The sequence below is a fragment of the Meriones unguiculatus genome, chromosome 17, assembly GCF_030254825.1.
Source record: "Meriones unguiculatus strain TT.TT164.6M chromosome 17, Bangor_MerUng_6.1, whole genome shotgun sequence".
Classification (NCBI taxonomy): Eukaryota; Metazoa; Chordata; class Mammalia; order Rodentia; family Muridae; genus Meriones; species Meriones unguiculatus.
In genome coordinates this window covers 31,268,564-31,296,425 of record NC_083364.1, presented here as the reverse complement: position 1 = coordinate 31,296,425, position 27,862 = coordinate 31,268,564, and the positions used below count along the sequence as shown (strand labels likewise).

The following is a 27,862-nucleotide window of genomic DNA, read 5'->3' as shown; positions in this document are numbered from 1 at the left end:
CAAAGAGTCAAAGGTCAACATAGATCTCTAAATCATGACTTTTTAAACCGGTGACTTACCAGGGAATATAGTTAACTTAACTGATATATATTGTATTAAAATAAATGACACAGGGCATCACATTATCAATATAACTCATGTTTTAATTTATGGTTAAGAAGACTCCATTTCAGCTAGAATATTGCTGTTTAGTTTTCTACTTTTTCCAATGTGGTGGTAAAAACTAGGACTTATGAAGTAAAGGAGTTTTAAGTTAAGAAGATTTTTTTTTCTCTTTTTCTTCATTGACGTTCATATTATGGGAGAAGTGCACTCGCTACACAGAATGAAGCACAGATCAATACGTTGTGACCTATTTAAATTGGACACGGTTGCATAATTGTCTTTTCTTTCTCTGTCTTTCTGTCTGTCTTTCTCTCCCTGTTTCTTTCTCCTTTTGGAACAGAGGTCTCATATTGCTTACTGTGACCTTAAACTTTCTACTTACTGACAGTGGCCTTGAATTCCGGATCTTCCTGCCCTTACTTCCCAGTGCTGGGATGACAGGCATGAGCCATTGTAGTAATTAGACAGAAAAGTTGTCTCTTTCATTCTAGGCAGGAACTTTGCCATTGATCTGTGTTCTTTGCTCTCACAGCCTATTTTTTAATTAAAATAATGCAGAAAATCAGTTTGTTAAGCTCAAACTTTTAATGTGAGATGTTTTAGGCTAATGTTGATTTTAATACCCCCTTTTTCAAAGCACAAAATACTATTTGGTTGGACTGATAGCTTATAAACATCTAATGGAGAGAAAAAAAAAAAGAAAGAAAGCTTCTAACATATGAAACCTTTGTACAATTCACTCCAAGGGTGGGAAACGTAAACAAAAGAGCAGCTTCATTTCAGATAAATCTTTTAAATTCAGAGTTATGTGGAATATTACACATGGGCCAATTGTATTAGCTTTCCTTATATTAACTTTTAGTTAGTAGTTCCCAAAGAACACATTGCTCAGCTTACTCAAACTTTATTTCCATTTGCTACAGTCTTCTGATACGCTTGATTCAAATACTCATTTGCTGCCTTTTTTTTTTTTTTTTTCTAAGCTTGGACCTGAAAATTTCAACAATTTGACAAACTTGAGAACAAGCAAAAAGCCTTGTATGAATCATTATGTATTCTCTACACATGCTCATTTCTTTACATCATCAGATAATTAAATACTGGGTTACTAGAAAGCACATTGGGTAACTGAATTGTGAAAACATTAACGGCAGAAGAGTGAACAATAGTGACTATTATTTTAAAAAATATGTTTGGGGTCATGTTACAATTTATGAATCATTACAGAATATCTCCAAATGTATTCATGCACTGAAATGGTCTACACAACTTAACTACATCCAAGGCAACACTACGACGTGATGAATTGAGGTTCAAGCTTCGGGAAGGTTTGCAGAAGGTCAGTTCCTTAACAGCTTGACCTGGAGCGGTAGTGTAGAACTTCACTGAAGCATCTTCTGTAGGTCTGTGCCATCTCACACGAGTCATATCTGTAAATGTGAAAGTTGATGTTAGAAAATTGTTTATTGTACTCTGTAAATCACATGGAAACCCACAACTTCAACAGCGATGATATAATCCTTCAGTCATATGGTACCACATGTCAGCTTTTAGTCACATGACATGTTTTATTGATTTATTTTATGCCATAAGGTAAAATAATAATTTCAAATAACTGTGAGTTTAAAGACCATTGTGATGTGTATGTTAAGAGCTTATGCTCAAGTGTTAGTGAAAATTCTATTTTTCAGTTCTTTCTTCAGATATCAATGGTATCCTATTTCTGTTAAGTTTTATATCAAAAGATGTTGTCATGAAAAAGAAAGGAAATACAGGGAAAAATGACTACAGTTTCTTTAATTTTAGGTACACATTGATAACTGTGTATTTTGCTCCTGATACCAAGAATATAACCTGATGTTACCATTTACATGTGAAATTCCTGCTGCATTTCAGGGTTCTACTAAGTTATATGAACAATAGTATCAACATCATGGTAAAATAAAATTGTCAATTTAAAACAATGATACGTGCTTCACAAAACTAAAAGGAAGTCTTAATTCAAGTGCTAGGAAGAGACTGCCCTGTCAATGGCTCTGTTTTTAACATCATTAAGTAGGCAATTCTGACTTCAATATTGCAGTTTCTAACTGCACATAGAAAAGCTATGAAAGTGCAGACAGAATACCTACTTAATGTAAGTTGCGTAAGCCAATGCTTCTACAATCTTAAAACTTTAGTGTTATGTAGTGATGGTTAGAATAAATCATATATATATATATCAGCTTATATTCCTCTCCAAAATACAACAGAGAAGAAATTGGCATTTTCTCTGGAAATTTGTTAGTTTCCAGCAGCTAAATATGGACTTGACCTTAAACCAAGCAAATTTTCTTTGACTAGGGGGAAGTTTCACTTAGTGTGAAAACTGAAAGCGAAACTCAGAAGGTAAAAACCCACAGCCAAGCCTTCTGCAAGGGAAAGCACTTCATCTCTACAGAAGTGAAACAGAGATGGTTAGAGGATGCTTTCTCTGCGGCTTGCCACCATGTGACAAGTCAGGGCTGGAGGTATAGCTTGGGGTTTTACACTTGCCTAGCATATAAAAGACATTTGTGTTTGATCCATGGCACCAACTGACTGACCAAAAATGACCGGTGAGGCTCAGAATCAACATCAACTGCCTGGAACCAGAGAATGTGATGGGTCACACTGGTGAAAACAGTGGGAGTTTTCAAAAGCATAAGGACTGAGCAGGTGAACCACAGTGACTGACAGAAAGGAGAGAAAATAGGTGATGTTAAATTCTCTTCTAAGCCTTCTCCGATCATAGAACTGTCTTCAGGTTTGAGTGATAAGAACCAGACTTGTGAAGACACTTTGAAGTTTGTTCAGGGCATGTTAATGCACAAGCTTGGACATCAGTACTGGACATGGTAGCAGCTGCACTATCTTCTTTCAGTCGAGAGTGCTGTTGTATCAAAGTTCATATGCAAATGAATTTCCAATGTTGGGTATCTTGAACATTTTTCAGAATTTCATAACTATTAAAGTATGTGATAATGAGGAGTGGCAAAATACTATGTAGTAATCAGTGAGAATTATATCAATCTCAGGGTTATATTAATGGATCAGGGGGAAGATGTGCCCTTGATTCCGGGAAGTCCTTGGCTTTTAATAGGTATTAGCTAATGGATGCTCAAATATAAGTGCAGCAATTGTTAGCAGACCCAAGGAGTGATCACATTTAGTCTATTTGTAGATGTGAGAGAAGGAGCTCCATATGAATTTGAAGGTGGCGCTATTCAGAAGGCAGCGTTCCTCTTGGCTCTCAGAGAATTCTGTGCTATGTAAAGTTAATAACGAATGTTAACTAGGAATATGTTAAATGGAATCTGAACCCTTCCTTGCATGTTAACAGACAATTTCTCAGAACTGGATGGAAATAACTAAATTTATTCTATGAAGCATATGCATGGGTGACTTTTCTATTTGAAAGATAAAATCTAGGTGTCCCTCAAGTGTCTCCAGCCTGCAGCCTTAGCTGCATATGCCTCCTGGTATCTATGAATGCAGCCCAATACAAACTGTTAACTTGCTTCAGCTTTTATAAAATTTGTGTGTATATGTGTGTGTGTGTGAATTTTTAAACGTGATTTTATGTTGAGTGTGAACTTTGCAGATAGATAAAAATGGCATGTTTCAGTCTCAAAAGCTTGGACAGTCTTGGTAGGATGTTTATTTCATTTCTAAAAGTCCCATAAATTATGTAACTTGAGTACATTAATTGACCAAAGACATATTTGCAAATGTGTATATATGAGCTAAAAAATAAATCCAAGTGGGACATTTGCAGTTAAGGATGAATCCATTCATCTAGAGTGAGATGTTCTCCAGCACTCACCTATGGGCTTCTTGTTGGAACTGAACTCAGGAAGAGAATCCATCAGCCCCTGGAACTGGAAAGCCGGTTTCTACCAATCCGATCCATGGGGATACCAAAGCGCTTTTTTGAATGATCTACTACTTTCCTGTAACATACCATAGAGAATATTTCAAACTAATGTCCAAGTTTTTAAAAATTACTTTTTTTTTCTTTCATGCAGTCCTGGGGCTCTCTTCAGAAGTGGGAACAAAACATTATAGTTAATGTTTAGCAGTTACCATTCTCATCTCTGCTAGTTTGTCAAGAAAATTAAAGTTTGAGAGGCTGATTAAAATCAGTTTCGTCACATGAAAACCCAGATCTTAGCATATTAAACTGCTTATGACCTAATGATAAACCTCTCTCCCTCTGTCGATTCATTCTCTTGTTGCTTTTGTGCTTCTGAATGGTTCCTGTGAGGAAGGATGATGGTTGGCCAAAAGAAAATAAATAGATCTAAAACTGACCTGGAGGAAGACTATCTCCCCTGCCTTCACTTAGATGCTTTCACTTAGAAATGCTTTGTATGTGATCTATGTCTGCATAGATGTTTTTTATGCCAAGTATCAGTTGAAGAAATGAATTGTAATAATGCAATTTCCTGCTTGCTGACTTTTGTATTAATTAATTTTCTATCGGTGTTGTAAGACACCATGGCCAACGAGACTTGTAGAAGGAAGGGTTTATTTGGGACTGGGGTTCCAGAAGGATGAGAGTTATTTACCATCACAGCAGGGAAGTGTAGCGGAGAGCAGGCATGTCAGCTGGAGCAGCAAGCCTAGAGAGTTTACAGCTGGAATCTCCAGCACCTAGCAGTGGGAGTGCGCTAGGAAGTTTTCCCTCAAAGCCCATCTGCAGCGACATACCTCCTCCAGCAAAGTCACATTTCCTAAAGCTGCTCAAACAGCACCACTGACTTGAGATCAAATACTCCAGTGGTTGAGCCTTCCCTAAGGGGCACACTCTCATTCAGGTTATCACCACTTCCACGAAGCAAAACTTACTACCTTATAACACAACTCAATGTTTAACAACTCAGAACTGAAAACAAAGACTTGCTTCAGAAGGTCTTCAAGGCCTTTATTCTATTTTTCTATGTACTTGTGTTGGGCTGTCAGTTTCACCCCATAAATACTGAAAATGGATGTAAACATCAGTGATTTTCTATCATTCAATAGACGTTTCATCTATAATTTACTGTGTCTCTATATGTATAAGGAGCTTCTTTTGTGTGTCCTGAAATTCGCTATCAGAAATAGTTACTTGTTTTCAAAAGCCTCGATTACTCTCAAAAGTGATGATGGCTGAAGGCAAATAGTACAGGAATAAGTCTTCTATTTTACTAGGTTCAAGTTTTCCATTAATTATGTTATTAGTGTTAAAAAAAGCAACTTATTTAAAGACTGTGAGGACACTGAGGGATTTTTACACCCATGCCTTGCACGTAAAAATCTGTAAATGCTGCTTGATCTCCTTAACAGAATTAATTCAAGAGAAGCTAATGTTTCCCCAGTGCCTTCTACATGGCCACTGCTATATTTGATGTGGTGTATACAAAGATGGCACAAATACAGAACCTGATGCAGTGCTTACCATCAAGTGAGTCATAAGAACAAGGGTCCCATGATGTTTTGTCTCCAATTCAACCTTCTTTGCTATCATCCTCCTTCCTAGGCTCTTGATTTACTTATGTGCATTGATTATACACCATCCTATAAGGAATTACTCCTAAACAAATTAAATAACTAAGAGTAAATCTAGAAAAAAAACCCTATTTACTGCAGATATAGATGGTATATAGATATAGATGATATAGCTATAGATTGTGTACATATGACAGCAGAAAGACAGAGGAGTCAAGAATGAAGAAATGCTATGGCCCCTTGAAGTGTTTGCAAGGAAAATGGGACTCCATACCTTCAAGCTTAAAGAGTAAATTCTTCCAGCAGTTCAAATGAGATGAACATGCTTCCCCCAGAGATAGGTGAAAGATTACAGCCTGCTGATACTTTCACAACATCTGTGTCCAGGTGGAAGACAAGGCAAGAGAGTGCAGGGACACAAAGGGAGTTTATACACCACCCATTGGCCAGAAATCAGCTACACCTCCACCTCACAGAAAAGAATGGGAAAATCAGCCTGAAATGATGGAGAGTGCATGACCAACAAAACCATGAGATAGCAGTTGATTATAATTTATTATGGTATAAACAAGAACAAATACATTTGTGTGTAATCTATAGGGTATGTGTCTAAGTACTATCGGGCTAATATATACATAATAGTAAATTGCTATGATTTTTTCCCCTTTCTTTAAATTGATTTCTTCACTGACTAACCATCATTAAAATCCCAGGACAGGTGTAAGCAGAAGCCAATAATGGAGAGGGGAGAATGCTCAGGGCAACAAGCAAACAAGCAGAAAAGGAAGTAAGTAATCAAATCCTCCCAGGTTTGAAAAGGAGAAGGAAATGGCAGCTGAGATTTAAATGTCATGCTTACTGATTTCAGCACTTTAAAATCACAGACAGGAAAAAAAAACATTCTATTATTACAGAGTATATAAGTCACAACAGAACATTCATTGGCTATTATAATTGTTTTCCAAAACTAAGGTAAAATAACTGTAAATAACAATTTTCTTGCTTTGCTGTAGCTGATGCTTTCCTGCTTAAACAAATAAGCAGAGGCTGTGCTTGTGGAGAAAGCAAAATAATTAACTTCCCTCTATCTGAACCTCACAAATATTCTATACTCTGATTGTTTCCAGAAATGATCTGCGTGCAGAACCAGGAAATAGGATGTGTGGTCTTTATTAATTCTTTTATTTAATGTTTCTGGGATCCTTTACAATTCTGTTATTCTAAGAAACTTTATTTTTCTGGTAAAATTCCAATAATACCTGGTATTCCTATCTGTTGAAATTATTTATTCATCCAGCACACTTACTTGTTAGGTACTGTTTGGTTATATTTTTGTTTTACAAAATATAACCAAAAACTACTTGTTTTTCAAGTGCCCAGTTGGTGTTGAAAACAGTGACTGTAGTGAAACACACACACACACACACACACACACACACACACACACACACTTCAGCTGGTGCTCTCACTAGTCCAGCTTAATTATTTCTAAACTATTTGAGCTACTTCAGATCAGAGGACCAGGATCAGTGGACAGAAAGAAATGTGGGATGCACTGCAAAAGCTTACAGTTATTTAGAAAAAGATTGATTAGAGGCTTGTACATATAAATCTTCTCAACATATAAAAAGATTAGCACATATAAAAACACAAAAACAATTTTATTCAAAAGGTCCCTAAAAGTCAAACTGGCTCATGAAGTCAAGGAGTTTCTCTATATTTTCATAGCAACTCAGAAACAAAATGGCAAGCTTATGGTTCCCTTAACACTTTTGCTGAGATTGAATACATACCTAATTCTGTAACAGATACACTGACAGCAGTGCCGGGTGCACAGAAGGAAAGTTAGACAATCTAAGATCACACACTTCTAACTGTTTAGGCCCTCTTGTGACTAAATGATGGAATGACATGGCTCAGATTAGATGCAGGAAGAAGAACCTTGGCTTTTCATTGAAAAATAACCTGTTAGAGGTTTAAAGAGATGGATTATCTGTCAATGCAAGCTCAGTGTTTTGATTGTTTATTTTCAACATGACTTTTATATTTGCAATATACATACACTTTTCACATCAATAGGATTTTCTTTAATATCCGTGTCTATTCTTCTTTGTAAAGCTGGCTTACCATTGTAAAAGAGCAGTAGATAAAATTGTATTTAAGCATTCTATGAAGGATTACCCCACATATGCCAATGGATCCACGAATCATCTCTGCATGATTAAAGGAAACAAAAAAGAGCATCCATACTTGCAGCACCAGCAAATGATGCAGTAAACATCACACTCTCCCCTCCTAGGTGGCATGCTTTTGGTGGCCCAGTCCCAGGAGTCTTCTATGAACTCAAGCTTAGTTCAGTCTTGTTCTTGGATCTCATTATCTTGTGTGTATTGCTCAAAACCATGATACTTACTTCAGGCAGTTTTAGAATTTTCTGTGCTGCAGACCTAACATACAAACTAACGCTAGTTATGATGGATTGTGTTACTAGTGTGAATAATACTGTTATTACAAATACCTGCATTCCTAATTATGTCTGTAGAATGTATGATACAGCAGTAGTTTGTTAGAAGAGTAAGTCCTGTGTTCTCATTATAAAATCAGGTACCATGTGAGGCAATGGATGTGCCAATTGGCTTGACTATGGCAATAATTCCACAATGTATCTACATGTCAAGTATCATTTTTTATTTTTAATTGTTTTTGTATTTAAATCTCTGTCTGTCTGTCTGTCCCTTTCCCCAACCCCCTTTGTTATGTGGTTTAGGTGAAACTTTTGGGAGTCAGTTCTCTTAACGATGTGGGTCCCAGGAGTCCAACCAGCCACAAGTCAAGCATCTTTACTCTCTGAGTCATATTGCCAGCCCAAGTTTATTTCAAAGGAGAAACTTTATATTTGTCATTCGTAAATCTGAAATAAAAGGCATCATATATGAATTTTCTATTTCAGCAAGGCTGTGCATTTTGAAATGTGTTTGTGTTGACACTATAGCTATAGCTGATTTTCTTTTCTTCTTTTTCTTTTCTAGAGTGTTCCTTTGAATGGCTATATAGCATTCATCCATTCATCCTGTTTCCCAGGAATGTCTCAGGAATTGAATTGTTTGGTGTTGTTATATACTGTTCCTTGAAAACTGCCTCATACACATCTTTCAATTTTATGGACTTCTGGACAGTGTATGTTCAAAATTAGTGTTGCCATCTATGACTATATTTAATTTTCTTATTTATTACCAGAATGTTTTTCCCATTTTTACCCTTTTACACACATGAGACCTATGTCAAGATTTTGCCAGGCCCTGGGACATGTCTTTATAGTTTTGACACTGGTTATAATTGACTCTTACGTTGCTCGTGTAGCCTCCTAACATTTCATCTGCTCATTGTTCACTTGGATTTCTTCTTTTGAAGGTGTCTGAATAAATCTGTTCATTTTTTTTCATATTAAATTGCTTTTCTTTCAAATATTGATGGAACATGGGCTTCGAGGACACTGAGTATGACACTTTGTCCGTTTCATGTATGTGAGTATCTGCTGCCTCTGCCATGGACATTGCTGCTTTTATTAAGGCAATCTTTAACGTTACCTCAATGCATGTCAATATGTGTTCATTTTAGTTAATGAGTTTATTTTCTCTCGTAGTAACAGATCCAGCTCATTGAGTGTTTTGGAAATCTTACTGCAGCTTTGACTAGGGTTGCACTGACTCTAGGGTGTAAGTTGTTCTGCACAAAAGTAAAATCTGTATGACTATGTCTTGCTAGCCAAGATGATTTATCATATATGTATACATATACATATATATATATACATATACATACATATCTGTCTTTTTCTTGTTTAAAAATTTTACCTGTAGTGTTAATTTACTGGTGACTTTAGTCATGAATGGAATTAGATTTTGTGGAGTGAATTCTAGCATTTGTTGTGATGATGTGGTTTATTTCTTTACTGCTAACTCCTTTATTTAATTTTCTAAAGTAAATCATGTTTTTAGAGCAATCCAGTGAGATAATAGTGTGTTGTTTTACATACCTTGCTGAACTCACTTAGCTATTTTTGCAAGAAGGGTGTATTCTGCGGTTGCTTTTTCTGTTCATTCTCTATTTGGTTTTAATATTTGGGCAACTTTCATTAAATGGGATGAGGATTACACCTTCTTTCCAGGGAAGGGAGGTAATCCTGTTGGGTTTTTAAGGCTCGCTTGAAGACTAGAAGTGCATTAATTTTATATGTAAATGTTAGTTTATGTGTGCCAACTTGTGGGTATGAAACATTTTGCTTGCACTGTTTGTAGTTTCAGGTATCAAAGAAAGAAACTTAGAATGAAGATAAGGGTGATGTTCCTCAACAACAACACTCTGGGCTTGTTGAATTTTAAGAACACAATAAAATGGTAGGCTCCTTTGGCAAAGGCCATCATCTAACCGACACTGTGAAGAGGATGCAGTAATCATTATTTTCAATAAGTCTGCAATTTAGATTAGAAAACTAGGAATTGTATTATAGTAAAAAAAAAAGAATCATCAAGGCTCCAACTTAGGGCCCCAATAATTCCCTCACTCTGTGGTCTCCTACCCTGGACAGAGCCAACTTCTACAGCCAGTGTGGACAGAGCACCATGCAAAGTCCTGTAAACTGCTGTGCCTTCTCCCTTTCCTAGCTGGACCACTAGTTCTGCTGGGCAGCTAGCAGCCATTTCCCCCAAGAGTCCCATAAAAAGTCCACATGGCAAACTACCAAAACCTCCTGTCAATAACCTGAAAGAAAATGAGACACTCTATTCATGTGAGTGGGACATTTTGGAGGCAGATGTTCTTTCTGGCTTTCAGGGAATCACAGATGACTGCAGCCTTGCAGAGAAGTTAAGCCGAGCACTACGTATGTTGATATTTACATCTTTTTTTTAAATTATTATTATCCCTAAATGTGGTTTTGATGAAAAAAGGCATTATATTCCGCCTGACTACTTCATACAACTTCATGACTCAGATTCAATGTTCTTTGTCACCCTAATATTGGGGGATTGGAACTTAAAGGCTAGCTGTCTATTTTCAAAATTAAACATGAGTTGTGGGCATTTCTTTAGTACTTTTCAGGTCCTTGCTGGGGCCCTCTTTAGTCTGCTGTCACATGTCATACTATTCATTGCAAGCTGGTTAGTTACATTTCAGTGTAACCCTCAGGCTTTCTTTAATTACCATATCAGTAATGAAAATTGCAGAAGTCAAGGGTGTCTGATCACACACTTTTGTATGCTCCCTAAGTTGTTCACAGAAACCCCCCCCCCCCCCCACCAATTGGGCATGCCTCTAGTCTCACTTATCTTGCCCTATTAGACAATGAACTACTAGACAAAAATATTTAAAACTGAGTATTCCAAGACTTTTGTTCTCATATAGTTTCTGTGCATAATGAGGAAGACAAACATGTCTAGATTTTTTTCTCCAAAGGAAACAAAGAAAAACATAGCGGTCTGCCAGCATGTCAAAGGCCTCCAGGCATTAGCTAGAGTTGCATGGAAATGTCTTGTTATCACATCAAGACAGGAAGGAAGCAGATGAGGTGAACATGTTGTGTCCCTCTTTGCCCAAATGAGCAAGCAGCTAGAGGCTATTCTTTCCCTGGGTGGGGCAAGGTGTCAGCCATTTCCTAACAAGTGCTTTCTTAAGTTGTGGGGCATGGGTGAGTTCAGACCATAAAGGGACACACTGCTCCAGTGAGAGGTTATATCTGATTGAGCGTTCTACCTCAAAGTAGCAATTTAGCTTACACGGATCTTGTTATGTTTGTGATGATAGTGATGACCCTGTCATGTTATCTAATAAAGTATGTTCTCCACGGAATGAGTTGCGTGAACAAACTGGCATTCAGCCAGAAACTACAAGCACTGAATCGAATAGTGAGACTTTTCGGAACCAAAATAACCCAGTCTCAAATCACTAAGAACACTCTGTACCATTGGAGCCAATGACAAGCCTTAATGGCTTTATTCATGGCCGCCTTGAGGAGCTAACGAATTTTTTTTTCTTTAATTTTTAACTTTTTATTTGTCTACTTTGTACTTATAAAAACATCCTTATTTTTTAAAGACATCCATTACATCCTGACTGCATGCCCATGTAGGAAATATTTATACTAAAATGTGGCATAGAAATTTCTGTTTGGAAAGGCGAATAAGGCACATTATGCACTATTCACTCAGCATTATCCTTTCGAGAGAAAGTTTTCGACCTTCACATGAAAGTTATGCAAGGTTGACAACCCTGTGGTGCTGACCTGAGGTGAGAAGAGACTGCCAATAAAAAGCAAGCTCTGACAAGCGGGCACCAAGATCATTATGCTCAACGGCATTTCTCTGTGCTCAGCCAGGCCTTTTAACAAGGAGCACAGGGGCCTGTAAAACGCATATTACCTTCTAGGTCCCTTCCTGTGTTTCGACATTGGAAATGGCACCCATCTGAATTACTCGCCTCTAGGCATCACCAAATAGAAACTGGAAAAGACTATCAGACTGTAAGATGACTCAGCTGGGCCAGCTTTGTCACGCTGTTTTACAAGGAATCAAAAAGGTTGCGACAGATTAGGCTGTTCATCTTGGTCTTTGGGACCACAATTGAGAAGTGTCACTATTGCTTTACTTCGAATTTGGTTGGAAGAGAGAAAAATGGCAGCTTAGTGCAGGGAAGTCATGGAGAAAATGGAATAAATATAAGAGATCACAGTCCCCTCAGTTTAACTCCCTTGAATGGGCTGAAGTCAGACAAAGGAAAGGTTTTAAAAGACTGAAGATTGGATGACAGAACATAAGTGGATACGTTAATTAGTGACTTTTTTAAAAAGACACAGGTGGAGAGAAACATGCTTATTATGTACGTGTGAGTAGGGGCATCATAGTACCTGCTTTTTGATATCAACTGAAGAATGGAGAAAATCTTCCCAAGTTGACCTACATACATGTGGGTGAGGTATAAATGTTCTTTCTGATTATATCCTATGGGGTTCTTCTGTCCGAAATTTATAAGAATAATGTTGTAGAACAAAGTGTGCCCACATCCAGATCTGTAGAGTGTTTGTGGTTGGATTATGTGTCTTTCATCTTCTCTTCAGACTTGTCTGTTTATCTTTTCTCATTTAATTCATCCCTAGGAGGTTAAACTATTTGGATTACTTAAATGTTCCCTTGACTCTTGGTTTTACGTTGAGGCAAGCAATAGGTGGCCTTGCATAGAGATCGGGGAGGAAGAACAAGAGAGATCTTGGGATTGTTTTTCCCTGTTCTCCTCAAACTCAAGCGTGAATATTTCCAGTGAATTATGTTCCTGAATGAAACCCACAGGGCTCTTAACTTCCTAATTTTGCTCTGACTTGCTGAAACCTCTTTCAGTGTGTGCTTAGGCCAAGCCCTTGGCCATTGTGCATCCTCTGTCATTTGTCTATATTTAGAATTTGTAAACAGCCTTCTGGTGACATAGCGTCTTCAAAAATCTCTATTTTTGAAGTGTCACCTATTTCTTGTTGCGAGACAGAGGGATACAATAACATCACTTGCTCTGCTGACCTCAAAATATTAAAGGGATGATACGAATAATACTTGCAAAAAATGTTCAAATGTAGAGAGTGGTGTTATTGCATTTACAAGATATATTCAATATTGTGGGAAGTCATTCTTGAGAAAAACACCAGGCTACTCATCAGTATAAATTGCGTTAAAGGATCATTCTATTAACTGAGGATATGATTGTGCCTGCTTCTTTTAATTTACACAAATACTAGGAACAGTCATTTACTTCAGATATTAAATACATATGCTGATATGGGGAAATATTTACATTTGAAACATAGTTAAATTTGCCTTAAAGTAATTTTCCCAAGCTTCTAGAAATAAATTTGGCATCATATTCAGATGAGAAATATGTCAAATAGGAGAAAATCAGGATTGGATCCCTCTTTACTTCATAGACTCTGACACAGACCCTGCTCTATTTAATTCTCTTCTCACTTATTTAGGTTTAGTTTTCCTTAGTTGTTCCTCCATCCTTCTGATTTCAGCTCTTAGTAGTCCTTTCCAAAGCATAGGATTTTTTTTAAATTCCTAAATATTGTATTATGGGTATACAATAATGTGTGTATACTCAAAACTCTGTTCTCTCAAACCAGGAACATGCACTCATATAAACCCCATCTGCAAATGTGGACAGGAATGGCTTTCTCGGTTTATTAGCCTGTAACTGAAATGCGGCCTTTCCTTCAATTGTCAGTCCTAAGGTATTAAATGCTTGGAACTTTGTCACATGTAGAAAACCTTGAGTATGAATAAAAATGTTTTCAAATTTCAGGTCTGTAGAAATGCTTTCTGCACTGCACACCACTCTCAGTTTTCTGCCTTTTCAGTATACAAATGACTTACTATTTGCTTTAAGGCTAAGAACAAGAAGTCCCATGATCTTCCCATGAGAACAAATGACGCAAACCTTAGAGGGAATGCCCTTGAACTGTGATTCTAATATGTAACGCATCAAGTTTCAAATTAAGCATGAATCATTTAAGATGTTAAATTAGAATAAATCTTAAATTTCTCAAACATGAAGGCCAACCACTGGATGAACAAATGCCTTCCTTCTCTTCAGCATGGCCAAATGCTTGGAGGTGAAGAGAAGCCAGTGAAAAGGGGAAAAGATAAAAGACCCCCTTCCACCTCAACTTAGCAATCAGCTCTATGAGAGTCCACACTGGATGGTGCATTCTCCACAACCTGGCTCCAGAAATATTGGCAATGCTACTCTGGCTTTGCAGTGCAGAGCCTGAGGCCAGTGGTATGAATTGCTGTGAAATGTAGCATCCCAGTGTGTGGCAGTAGTTCTCCTCCTGTGGGTTTTATTTTTGTTTCTTTCTCTCTCTCTCTTATTATTATATTTTTATATTCCTTGAAGGTTTGTTGTCTCATTATGTTGTGTCAGGGCTTTTCTTTTTTATTTTTCCAATTTTACCTAGTTGGGGTATATTTATTTTAATTTTGTTATATTTTCTTTTCTCTTTTTACCCTTTACATATATTCATGCCTTTCCTGTTCTCCCCGTGTGGGGCTTGCACTGACCTCTGTAGTCCTCTCAAGAACTTGTCCTACAGGTTTGTCTTATAGTTTGTTCTGTTTTGATTTTCTTTTTAGTAAGGGCATTCTTTTCTTTTCCTTTCTCCCTTTTTGTTTCTGTGGTTGTTGTTTCCTTGAATCCACAATCTCCTTTAGCCTCCCATATAGTAGGGCTACAAGCATGTGCTATCATGAAAAATAATGTCCTTAATTCACTTAATCTGTCAAAAAATTACTAGCTATCTCTGTCAAAAATTGTAGTTATTGTTCTACTTGAAAAAATATATACTATTTATGACAAGCTTCCAAAAATTGTATCTTTAAATTTTATTTTTGCTCTTCCTTCTGTTTCCATAAAAATACTTGGTAGATTGAATGACACGTTTCAATTTCTCATTCTATTCTCCAGATGTTTTGGACTTATTTAGAGTCACTTCCTTCTCTCTTCATATGCCTGGTCTAATTTACTATTTGTTTCATCATTTAACTGAAAAATTGTATGATGTTTCATTCAGTTTCCAAGATAAAATAGTACAACGGACCCTTATCTTGCTTCCTTCTCTTTTATCCCCACTCCTGTATTATTTTCAAGCAAATTTCAGATAGATAGATATGGGTGGCCTTTGACCATCAGCATTTTCTTAGGCACCAGGAAATGCAAGTCAAAACAACCCTGAGATTTCACCTACACCCATCAGAATGGCTAAGATCAAAAACTGAAGTGATAACACATGCTGGAGAGGTTGTGGAGAAAGGGGAACCCTCCTCCATTGTTGGTGTGAATGACAACCACTTTGGAAATCAATCTGGTGCTTTCTCAGACAATTAGGAATAGTGCTACCTCAAGATCCAGCTATACCGCTCCTAGGCCTATATCCAAAATATGCTCAAGTACATAACTAAGACATTTGCTCAACCATATTTGTAGCAGCTTTATGCGTAATAGCCAAAATCTGGAAATAACCCAGATGTTCCTCAACAGAGGAATGGATACAGAAATTGTGGTACAATTTTTGGTTTTATGATAGCAGGAAAGCCATGGATATTTACTAGAAATTGTCTTTTGAATTTTGGTCTATTCCCAAGCTGGAAATCCATATGGTTTTGGAGTTCCATTCAGTCAGAGTGAATATGATAACTTCTACAGGTGATACAACCCTAAGCACAGTATCTCAGATGTGATAAACACTTATTACACTGATAGAATTTCCAGTCTACTCTGGATTTATGAGAAAACAACAAATCAAATGAAGGGGCACCTATAAATTCATGTTACAGATTTCACTTTAAACAAAATCAGGACTTCGCAAAGGCACTGAAGCAGTCCACGAGTCTCTTTTGTCTACTTAGGTTAGTATCCCCTTTTCTTCCGTTATTTTTGCCTACACAAATTCTTGTAATTGTGTATTGAAAAAGTCAAGCTATTTGTTTTTTGTTTTGTTTTGTTTTGGTTTGTTTTTTGTTTTCCGCAGTCTGGATTTTGCATTTGCTTGCTTTCCTTGAGGTCAGGGTTGCTAAAACTGAGCTACAGACAAGAATAATTTTTGTTTCTTTCCTTTTTTTCCCTTTCTTTCTGTTTTTCAGTGGCAGCAGCAGTTAGTAACAATGTCTGGATCCAGCACAGCTTTAGAACTCTAGGTTACAGATTCACCATTATTCCATTTTGCATTTGTTAGCCTCAATATTTCTGTAAAAGAACCTTTCCTCCTCATCTATCAGTTCATCATTCCTTAATTGTTTCAGATATTTGAGAATAAGTAGAAAATTCTGCGTCTATTACTGGTACAGCTCACATAGGAAAGGGAGGCTTTACGCTCCCTTCATTTAGAAGTTTTTACTCTGTGAGCTGGAAAACAGCATTCTTTAAAGGGAACAAATAGTTTTAATCACCATTCCTATTTGTGAAGGTTTAGCACTCTCTAGCTTGTGTTTCAACGGCAGATCAGATTGCTTTGCTTGCCCAGGACTTCGTACCAGAAAGCTCTATTGTATCAGCTATATCAAAATCTTGAAGCCAATTCAGTACTTCTCTGTCTCTGAGAAGTCTCACTGTTGCTTGACATGAGAAGTGACATTGCATGATGGCAGTCTGGACCTCAGACTGCTTGTTAAAAATTGCTTTTTTTTTTTCCTGAGGAATTATTCAATATACACAAATTGAATCAAAAGTTTTTGTTATTTAGAGTAATACAAATATTTTATAAACTATTTGAAATCTTGTGATATCTGGGGCTTAAATTTTGTTTGGAAAGTTCACCTAATGACTTTATCTCATCTCTTTCCCTTCTGTGAACTTCAGTTCTTGTTAGCATCAGGAACTATGGAACAAGATTATTAAATAAATGTTTATACACTTCATTGTATAATATATGATCAATACTGTTAGGATAGAAATATCAAATTACCAGCCATAATATAATTTCTGGAGAAAAATTTAGGGTTTGTTTTATTCATTATTTTCTTGTTTTATTTATTATTTTCAACCCCACAAGTTTGTGCATCTAAACATGCACCCTTATCACCGATGTCATTTTTTCCCATTTAATTTTCCAGAGATGTGTGCTAAAATGATTTCTTATTGTTATTTTGCTGTAAATCCCTTTTGTGCAGTAACTATATTATCAACTGAAATATATAATTTCATTTTTTCAGCTCATGAACTAGCTATATTATCTAGCAGTACTTTAAATTACATGTTAATAAATATTTTAAATATTTAGATAGCAGTATTTCATGATTCAATATTTAGTTTTCTACTTCTTAGCAATTTCCGTGTTTTCTTCTAGATGAATGCTGTTGAATACTTTCCATCTTAAAATTAATATTTTTATGTATATTTTGCATGCATATGTGCCTAAGTATCACATGCATGCCTGGTGCCTGCAGAAGGGAAAAGAAGTCATCAGATCTTCTAGAACTGGAATTACAAAGTGGTTGTGAGCTTTTCTGAGGGTGCTGGGAATCAAACCCAGGTCCTCTGCAAGAGCAGTAAGTACTCTTAATGACTGAACAATCTTTCCATTCCTGAAGTTATTTGTTGATTATGTAATTTGTATTTGCATGTCCCTTTTTGTTGGCACTTCTAAACAGTCTTCCTTCTAATTGTACCCCTTAAATACAAATCAGGACTGGACTTTCCTTTATCAGTCATTCTGAGAAGACTGATATTTTATCACTTTGTTTTCAGTGTGGAGAATGGCACAGGAATTCACATGCCACTTCCCCTGAAAGCACTCCGATACTAATGGACAAGTTAACCCCATTTTCTTTTATGGATATGATTGATTTTAACAATACTGTAGCGGTTGTGGCTATAAATTTTTATGTTACGGAATGCCTTCTTGGTGTTTCCATTTTCATCTTTATTTTTTTATAGGAATGTTATCAATTTCAATTTTATGGTGCTTTTCTACTAATGTTTCTATATAACTTTGAGTTTTTAAAAATCTATTATCTATTATTCTTTAAGACAAAGACATTCAATATAATATTTAATCTTACTGTTTTTGTTTTTCAGATCACCAAGCATCTACTTGCACAATAGTTTTATTCCCATTTCACAATCATAAAATAATAAAATTTCATTAAAAATTTTATCTGCTATCATCATTACCCCTGAATGTTTGGTAATTATGCTTTATAAATAAAGTCAGGTCATATAATACAATACAACTCTCTCTTCCTTAAAACAACCATCCAAGCTTAGTGTTGAAAGTAATGATGTGGCTAATTTTTAAGACAATGTTTTTCTGGTTGCTTTGGTCATCTGAGATTGAAAAAATGCCATCATATCACTATTTGCAGATGATATGATAGTATACATGAGTAACCCCAAAAATTCAACCAGAGCACTCCTTCATCTGATAAACATCTCCTGCAAAGTGGCTAGATACAAAATTAACTCAAAAAAATCAGTAAAAAAAAATCCTCCTGTATATGAAAACAGAAGGGCTGAGAAAGAAATTAGGGAAACTACACGCTTCACAATAGCCACTAATAATATAAAGTGCCTTGGCGTGACTGTAACCTAACAAGTGAAAGACAAAAAAAAAAAAAAAAAAAAAGAAAAAAGAAAAAAAAAAAGAAAAAAAAAACTTCAAGCCTCTGAAGAAAGAAATTGAAGAAGATATCAGAAGTTGGAAAGATCTCTCATGCTCAAGGATTGGTAGGATTAACATAGCGAAAATGGCCATCCTGCCAAAAGCAATCTACAGATTCAATGCAATTCCCATTAAAATACCAACACAATTCTTTACAGACCTTAAAACAACAATTCTCAGTTTCATATGGAAAAACAAAAAACCCAGAATTACTGAAACAATCCTGAACAACAACAGATTATCTAGAAGTATCTCCATCCCTGATCTCAAGCTGTACTACAGAGCAGTAGTAATAAAAACTGCATGGTACTGGCATAGAAACAGAATAGTGGACCAACGGAATTGAATAAAAGACCCAGAAATAAACCCACACACCAACAGATACTTGATTTTTGACAAAGAAGCCAAAATCATACACTGGAAAAAAGGATAGCATCATCAACAAACAGTGCTGGTATAACTGGATGTCTACATGTAGAAAAATTCAAATCGGGGAGGAGGTCCCCCCCATATCAGTGGACTTGGAAAGGGGCACGGTGGAGATGAGGGAGGGAAGGAGGGACTGGGAGGGAATGAGGGATCGGGACACGGCTGGGATACAGAGTTAATAAAATGTAACTGATAAAAAAATAATAATAAAATAAAAAAAGAATTTTTAACCCCCCCAAAAAGAAAGCATGTACTATGAAATAAGAGGGGGTGCATTAAAAAAAAAGAAAAATGCAAATAGATCCATATGTATCACCCTGCACAAAATTAAGGACTAAGTGGATCAAAGACCTCAATATAAAACCAGACACATTACATCTGTTAGAAGAAACTGTGAGGAAGAGCCTTGAACTCATTGGCACAAGAAACAACTTCCTGAACAGAACACTAACAGCACAGGATCTAAGAGCAACAATCAATAAATGGGACCTCATGAAACTTGAAAGCTTCTGTAAAGCAAAGGACATTGTCCTCAGAACAAAATGACAGCCTACAGACTGGGAAAGGATCTTCACCAACCCTATATCTGACAGAGGGCTAATATCCAGAATATATAAAGAACTCAAGAAGTTAAAAAGCAAGTAGTCCAATAAATCAAGTAATCCAATTAAAAAATGGGGTACAGAGCTAAACAGATACTTCTCAATGGAGTAATATTGTATGGTAGAGAAACACTTAAAGAAATGCTCAATGTCCTTGGTTATCAGGGAAATGTAAATCAAAACAGCCCTGAGATTTCACCTTACACACATCAGAATGGCTAAGATCAAAGACTTAAGTGACAACACATGCTGGAGTGGATGTGGAGAAAGAGGAACCCTTCTCCATTGCTGGTGGGAATGTAAACTTGTACAACAACTTTGGAAAGCAATCTGGCGCTTTCTCAGACAATTAGGAACAGTGCTACCTCAAGATCCAGCTATACCACTCCTAGGCATATATCCAAATAGGCACAAGTACACAACAAGGACATTTGCCCAACCGTATTCATAGCAGCTTTATTCATAATAGCCAGAACCTGGAAACAACCCAGATGTCCCTCAGTTGAGGAATGGATACAGAAATTGTGGTACATTTACACAATGGAATGCTACTCAGCCACTAAAAACAAGGAAATCATGAAATTCGCAGACAAATGATGGAAATTAGAAAAGATCATCCTGAGTGAGGTATCCCAGAAGCAGAAAGACACACATGGTATATACTCACTTATAAGTGGATATTAGACATATAATATAGGATAAACCCACTAAAATCTAAAGAAGCTAAGCAAGAAGGTTGCTTGGGTAAGAGGATCAATCCTCACTCAGAAAGGCTAATGGGGCAGACATTGGAAGAAGGAAAAAACAGGGAACAGAATAGGAGCCTACCAGAATAGGTCTCTGAAAGACTCTACCCAGCAGTGTATTGAGGAAGATGCTGAGACTCGTAGCCAAACTTTGGACAGAATACAGGGAACCTTATGAAAGAAGGGAGAGATAGAAAGAACTGGAGGGGACAGGAACTCCAAAAAGAGAGCAATAGAACAAAAAAAAAAAAAAAATCAGAGCCCAGGGGTCTTTTCTTACACTGATACTCCAACCAAGGACCATTAATGAAGATATCCTAGAACCCCTGTTCAGATGTAGCCCTTGGCAGCTCAGTCTCCATGTGGGTGTCCTAGTATGGGGAACAGGGGCTGTCTCTGACATGCACTCTGTGGCTGGCTCTTTGATCACCTCTCACTGAGAGGGGAGCAGCCTTACTAGGCCACAGAGGAAAACAATGCAGCCAGTCCTGATGAGACCTGATAGGCTAGGTTCAGATGGAAGGGGAGGAGGACTTCCCCTATCAGTGGACTTGAGGAGGGACATGGAAGGAGATGAGAGAAGAAAGGTAGGATTGGGAGGGGATGAGAGATTGTGCTACAGCTGGGATACAAAGTAAATCAAATGTAATTCATAAAAAATTAATTAAAAAAAGAAAAATATGCCATCCTTAGGGAAGCTTCTCCAGACATGAAATAAACAACTCAAATTAGAATCAGAAAGTCCCTGAAACTGACCAGATTTGCTGGCCCTTTCTTTCTCCAAGAGCATATAAGTAGTAAAGTCACACTGAGATAGACCCCTGGCCTAGATGGCTCAGAAACCAGCCAAGCATAGACAAGATGAGCTGCTTGGATGAGGCTCCGAACACCTGATGAACCTGGAAAGGACATTATCCCATCTGTTGTGCTGCCTGTAGGCTGCACAGTGTGTTACAAATTCCCAGATTTTGTGTGCTGTCTCTCATTCTGGGGTGAGCTTTGGTGATGCACCTGTCTTTGAGTCATTTCTGTGACCCTTCAGCCACATTTCTCTAAGTGACCCCCAATAAACTCATTGGTCCATGAAGTTGGTCTATAGTGATAGACGTACTTTGGATCTGGGGTGAGTAAGTTTGTGTGTGTGTGAGAGAGAGAGAAAGAGAGAGACAGACAGAGAGACAGAGACACTGAGAGAGAGAGACAAAGAGTTGTATGTTGCTTCTCCTAACTAGATTATGACATCACACTTTTGTGTGATGTCTAAAACTTTGTGATTGTCTATTTTAGAGTGTATAGATTTCAAAATAGTTATGAAATTGGTTTTCATTATAGGTTAGATAAACTTCAATCTTTAAGGAGTGGTTTCATTGCTAGTAGAACTCTGAGACTCTCTTGGGATAGGGAGAAATTGCTTTCTAAACTCTTATTATCAACATAGTCATGGACCAGAAGAGAGCAAGTCATAAAACTTGAAGTAAACCAAAGGGTCCTTGGCAGAGGATAAGTAGCTGATGAAAAAACATGGGGTGCTCTTCCAGACATCCTGTGCAATACTTTATGAGCAGTTTATTTTAACTCTGTAATCAGTGGGGAATGTCTCAGACAAATGTTTCTATATAGATGATTATCATCAAGGGACAGGAGAAGGTGAACTGGTGAAAAAATGGTGGGGATAGTACAGAGAAAGAGACAGTACCTAAGGAAGAATCAACATAAAAACAAATAATTTAGGTTAGAATCAGAGAAGCTTTAGCGAGGGGGAAATATTTATGTAATATAAAATATAGGGCTTAGAGGACAGTGAAAATATGGCAGGTCACTATAAGATGTGGTATGGGGAGGACTCATTCCACTATAATATAAAATATGCAAGAGGAACAAATGCTGACAGTAGAAGATAAATTATGTTTAGAATGATGGTTTAACAGTATTGAGAGTAATTCAATGATTATTCAATCATTAATTAAGGGAGAGCATCAAGAAATATAGTCTAATTATTTTATAAAAGTAGTAGCTTACAAAACACTTCCATTTGATTGTATCATCTGATTTTATATAGGTAAGTACTTATATCCATTTTAGAGAGAAATAAGCTGAGGACAATGGAGAATTTTATATGAGACACATGATCAAAAAAGAAACTTGATTTTAAACGCATGCATGATGAAACACATTTTGAGCATCCTTTGCTAATTCTCGTAGGAGATGAATTGATTAATATGACTTTTTAAGAAGCTCTGTATTAAGAATAACTTGAAAAAAAGAAAGGAAAAAACCTGCGAAAACACTGTTCTGACTATTCCTCTTAAATATCAATTTCAAGTGACAGGAGTACCCATCACAGACACTTCTCCCCTTACCTGCTATAAGCAATGCTGTCTTAAAGTAACTTTATGTTGTAAACTATCTGTAGGAAGTTCTTCCCTAGGAAGCACAGTAAGACATTCAAGCACACCATCAGAGTCCCGCTGCTTCCAAAGCATGTCCATCCCAGTTCATAATCTGCCCCACACGTTGGTCAGCACACTCAATTTCTGGACATTTTCAAGTTATCCACGATGTTTTAAGTGTGGGATTCCACTGCAGAGCCTGGAACAGAAGATCAGGAGAGTGGGGTACTTTTCCTTGTTCACCCACCTCTGTTTCCCTTTGTGCTCCACAGACCCAGCTGAGAGTCGGTCAAGGGGAGATCCAAAACCAGAGAAGCTCCTTTTCCTCTTGGTCTCGGATACATCGTTCTCCAGTGACACCAGGTCATCAAGAAGAAGGAGCTTAGACGAAAGCTCAGTGGCTGACTTCTGTTCCTTGACTGTGGGTGGTGACTGCAAGCCCGTGGCTCCAAACTCAGAGGCCTACAGGACAGAGAGAGGTGGGCTCATTCACTCAGACCACGAAAAACAAGTTTGGATAAGCATTTTCTACCACAAGGTGACATGCCTGTTGCTCATCTTATGATGTCTCGGGGTTTTCTTTCTAAAGACTCCGGGAAACTGAAACATACAGAGGAGGAATACACCCAAGAGAAAATAACAAAACAACCTTCCCAGCTCGTTTCTAAAATTTACTATATTTACTCATTGGTATTCTAGATTTAGCATCCGATATAGCTGCGTCCTTCCTTGACCTCCTGGAATTTTTCATGTATCTCTTTTCATCACTGCACTCATCACATTTTATTTACAATAATATCTGTTAAAACAAATTCGTATTTCCTATTAAAGTATAAGTAACATTAGAACCATGGTTATCTGGTGAAGCTTTTATTTCTTCTGTTTAATGCCCATGCCAGTATTTTGCTCTTAATGAAATCTGTATTTGTTTTCTGAAAGCAAAATTCTAAATGTCACGATATTTCACTTTCATGATTCATTTATAATCTATGCAAACCACTAACATCCCATTGTGTTCCTGGTTCTGCATAAGATTTAAGGGATATAAAAAGCCTCCATTGTTGGTGGGAGTGTAAACTTGTGCAACCACTTTGGAAATCAATCTGGTGCCTTCTCAGAAAATTAGGAATAGTGCTACCTCAAGATACAGCGATACCACTCCCAGGCATATAACCAAAATATGCTCAACTATACAACAAGGACATGTGCTCAACCATGTTCATAGTAGCTCTATTCGTAATAACCAGAGTCTGGAAACAACCTAGATGTCCCTCAATGGAGGAATGGATATTGAAATTGTGATACATTTACACAATGGAATACTACTCAGCTATTAAAAACAAGGAAATCATGAAATTTGGATGGAAACGGTGGGAACTAAAAAAGATCATCCTGAGTCAGTTATCCCAGGAGCAGAAAGACACATATGGTATATACTCACCCATAAGAGGGCATTAGCCTTATAATATAGGATAAACATACTAAAATCTATACTACTAAAGAAGCTAACCAACAAGGAAGGCCCTAGGAAAGATGCTCAATCCTCATTCAGAGGGGAAAACAGGATAAACATTGGAAGTAGAAACAAGGAACAGGACAGGAGCCTTCCACAGATGTCTTCTGAAAGACTTCACTGATTGAGGTATCAAAGCAGAGGCTGAGACTCATAGCCAAACTTTGGGCAGAGTGCAGGGAATCTTTGAAAGAAGGGGGAGAGGGAAAGACCTGGAGGGGACAGGAGCTCCTCAAGGAGGTAACAGAACCAAAAATCCTGGGCAAAGGGGTCTCTGAAGAGAATGACACTGCAACCAAGGACAATGCATGGAGATAACCTAAAGCCCCCACTCAGATGTAGCCCATAGAATCAGTCTCAAAGTGGTTTTCTTAGTAAGGGGAGTAGGGAAATTTTCTAGCATGAACTCGACAGCAGGCTCTCTGATCACCTCCTCCTAGGGGGTGCAGCCTTGCCAGGCCACAGAGGAAGACGATGCAGCCAGTCTTGATGACACCTGATAGGCCAGGATCAGAGGGAAGGGGAGGAGGACCTCCTCAATCAGGAGGGTTTGGAGAGGGGCATAGGGGAAGAAGAGGGAGGGCTGGTGGGCTTGGAAGGAGATGAGGGAGGGGGCCACAGCCTGGATACAAATTGAATAAATTGTAATAAATGATAATAATAAAAAAGAAAAAATACAAAAAAGAAAAAACCCACCAAAATCCTATTTCTGTGCCCAAGAAAATGAATATCTCAGTTCATGTAATTTATTAACAAAACATAAACAAGATGTAGAACCATCCCAAGAATAACACCAATTACAGGCAAATTTGATTTGTTTATCTCCTACCTGTGGTTTCTTTTTTGTACTTCATGTAGGTCTAAATCAATGAGTGTTTAGTGTGGGAAGTCCTTTTTTCCCTTCTGAAGCCTAGTAACAAGAGTTTTAGAAACTGCTCTTGTTTAAAACCCCAGGCTCCTCTGTAGTTAAAGAATACAACTTCTGTTCTAGGTGCCTGCTATTATTTCCAGGAGGACGTCTGAGCTCCAGTATTTCTTCTCTTCTCCCTTTTGGTTACGTACTTTCTTGTGCCACAGGGTGGATTACAACAGGGGAAGGATGTTATATTATAGTAAAGAGTCCCTAAAGAGTAGCAGAAATAACTTCAAAGGGCAACAGTCTTTGACCAAAGAGAGACAGATTGGGGAATTCTATTTCTCCGTAGGGTCCGCATCATTAAACTGCAGCTAGCACTTAAAAATCAACATTAATTTTTATTAAGTTCTGATTGTAGGTATTCTCTTTGATGCTTATTTTCCTTTGAGTTATCCAAAATAAAATAGGGATGGAGTAACTCAAGTCCTTAAATAAAAATTGATAGACTTTTCTCTTGGTGGCCTTGAGCAAAGGATTGATTATCAGTCAAAGGGCCAGCTGGTCTATCCTTATGCTAGTACTTTGGGTACTAGAGAGGTAGCTAGAGGAACTTGTATGACAGTTGGAGCTGTTTCCTGCTGAGGCATGATGCTGACTCCTGAAGATATGATGCTATTCATGACTATTTCAGATTGGCTGGGCAAGATTTTCCCTGCAATTATTTCCACCAAGGCCAGAGGAGTGACCTAGCAGAAGGACTGATGTACTTGGTATAACACCAGTAATGCCACAATTGGTGTAAACACATGCCTTCATTTGCATGAGGATTTTTCTGTAAATAATCTGTATATGTGGCCGTACAAGCAGATAGTTCAGCTCACTGTGCTCATTTTGTAAGCTTGCTGATAGATACCCTTTTCTGCCCTTAACAACACTAGGCCCATTGCAAAGGTTCTTCTCTCCAGTGGCTTTTCCTGTCTGTTTTTGTTACAGAGGCAAGGCAAAGCTTCAGTAGCAGTTGACATTTCAACAGCAGAAAAGATAGGGGCTAGCTGACAGCAGAGTGCTAGCAGAGACAGTGTCAACAGAGGTACAAAGGAATGGCAGTTACTTTCCCTTCGATGGCAGCTGTGACAACAACCTCAGCAAATATAGACAGCTGAAAGGATCTCCACTACACGGGGTTCGAGGTAGACACAAAATAAATGGAGAGAGTAAAGAGAAGGTAAGAATGATCAGGCACCCTAGTCTGTAGGACAGCCAGAAAAGTAAAACTGTAGTTACCGGAATCCTTCCAGAGATATTGGCAGGCCTTAAGGACCTAAGACCTCAGATGCTTTAGGACCAAGGACTGTACCACATTGCTTTTAAGGGTTGGGAAAGCTGAACATCCTCGGGCTACAGCAGGTTGTAAAACTTGCCACCTTAGGGAAAGCACGCTGTACCTGTGGCCTGCAGGAAGGCTGGCACAGTAGTCACTCAGCACTGCCCTGCCTCCACTACTCTTGGCTACTTTCTGAAGCCAACGGTCACAACCTACCAAGCACTGGAAAAGCTTCTTGTTGGGAGAACAAATGGCCACAGTCAGAAAATATGGGAACCAAAACATCTGGGAAGTGGCTTGATTCTTCCAACTAAGACAATACAAAAACCAGAACTTTGTCTCCTATTGTAATAAAAGGCTTGACCAAAACTACTTAAAATTTGGCCTGAAACCAACTTCGCATTTTATATAACAACATCTCCTGTTGATGCAAAATAAAATATGTTTGTAATGATAATAGATTTTTTTAAAATTTTTTATCACTTGAAGAATACAAATTTTACTAACTTTTAAAAATATTTAAAGTCACTCTCTCTGAATTACCTGAACTAAATAGTTATCATCATTTCTATATTTGAAGTTGGCAAACTTAAATGTCATTCATTGGCAATGAGAGTAAGGTAACCTAAAAATGCTTGTCCTCTTGGTTTTCTGTTCTGAAGATATTGTCAGTTGTATCTTCTGGCTATGGTAGAAAAAGCTTATGTCTGTTAAAATAGAAACATGCTCTCTCTCTCTGTGTGTGTGTGTGTGTGTGTGTGTGTGTGTGAATATGGAGGCTAGAAGCTAAAATCAAGTATTTTCCTTTAGTTTAATTTTTAAAATAGGGGCTCTAGCATAAACTGGAGTTCACTGATGAGGCCAGACAGCGTAGCTAATAAGTCCCAGAGATTCTGGGACCGGAGATCCCTGGCACCGGAATCCGTAGTACTGGTTTCTATAGCCAGCTTGCATATGGGTGCTGGGAATCTGAATTCAGGTCCACATGCTTACTTGGCTAGCGTCTTATTGCCTGAGCCATCTTCTTTGCCCTTTCATGTGACATCCTAAGCTGGTTTCCATTACCTCTGTTGCTACGTCCACGGAGAACGCCTTTCCTGAGCCCCATAGCATCAGAATCATAACCAGGACGAAGTGTGCACTCGCCAATCTCCAGTCCAGCATCTAGGCTCAGATACATCAGGGTTCATATTAGTT

General features: G+C 37.7%; 1 protein-coding gene across 1 annotated transcript; it reads right to left on the bottom strand.

Annotated features, from left to right (window-relative positions):
- Positions 1–1,176: 1,176 nt before the first annotated feature.
- Positions 1,177–27,829, bottom strand: Ostn (osteocrin). Its single transcript, XM_021661962.2, has 4 exons — positions 27,731–27,829; positions 23,220–23,434; positions 3,950–4,076; positions 1,177–1,535 (listed from the first exon to the last, which is right to left on the bottom strand). The coding sequence occupies exons 1-3, from the start codon at positions 27,827–27,829 to the stop codon at positions 3,992–3,994; spliced, it is 399 nt and encodes a 132-aa protein (XP_021517637.1). The 3' UTR covers positions 1,177–1,535; positions 3,950–3,991.
- Between the last annotated feature and the right edge of the window lie 33 nt (positions 27,830–27,862).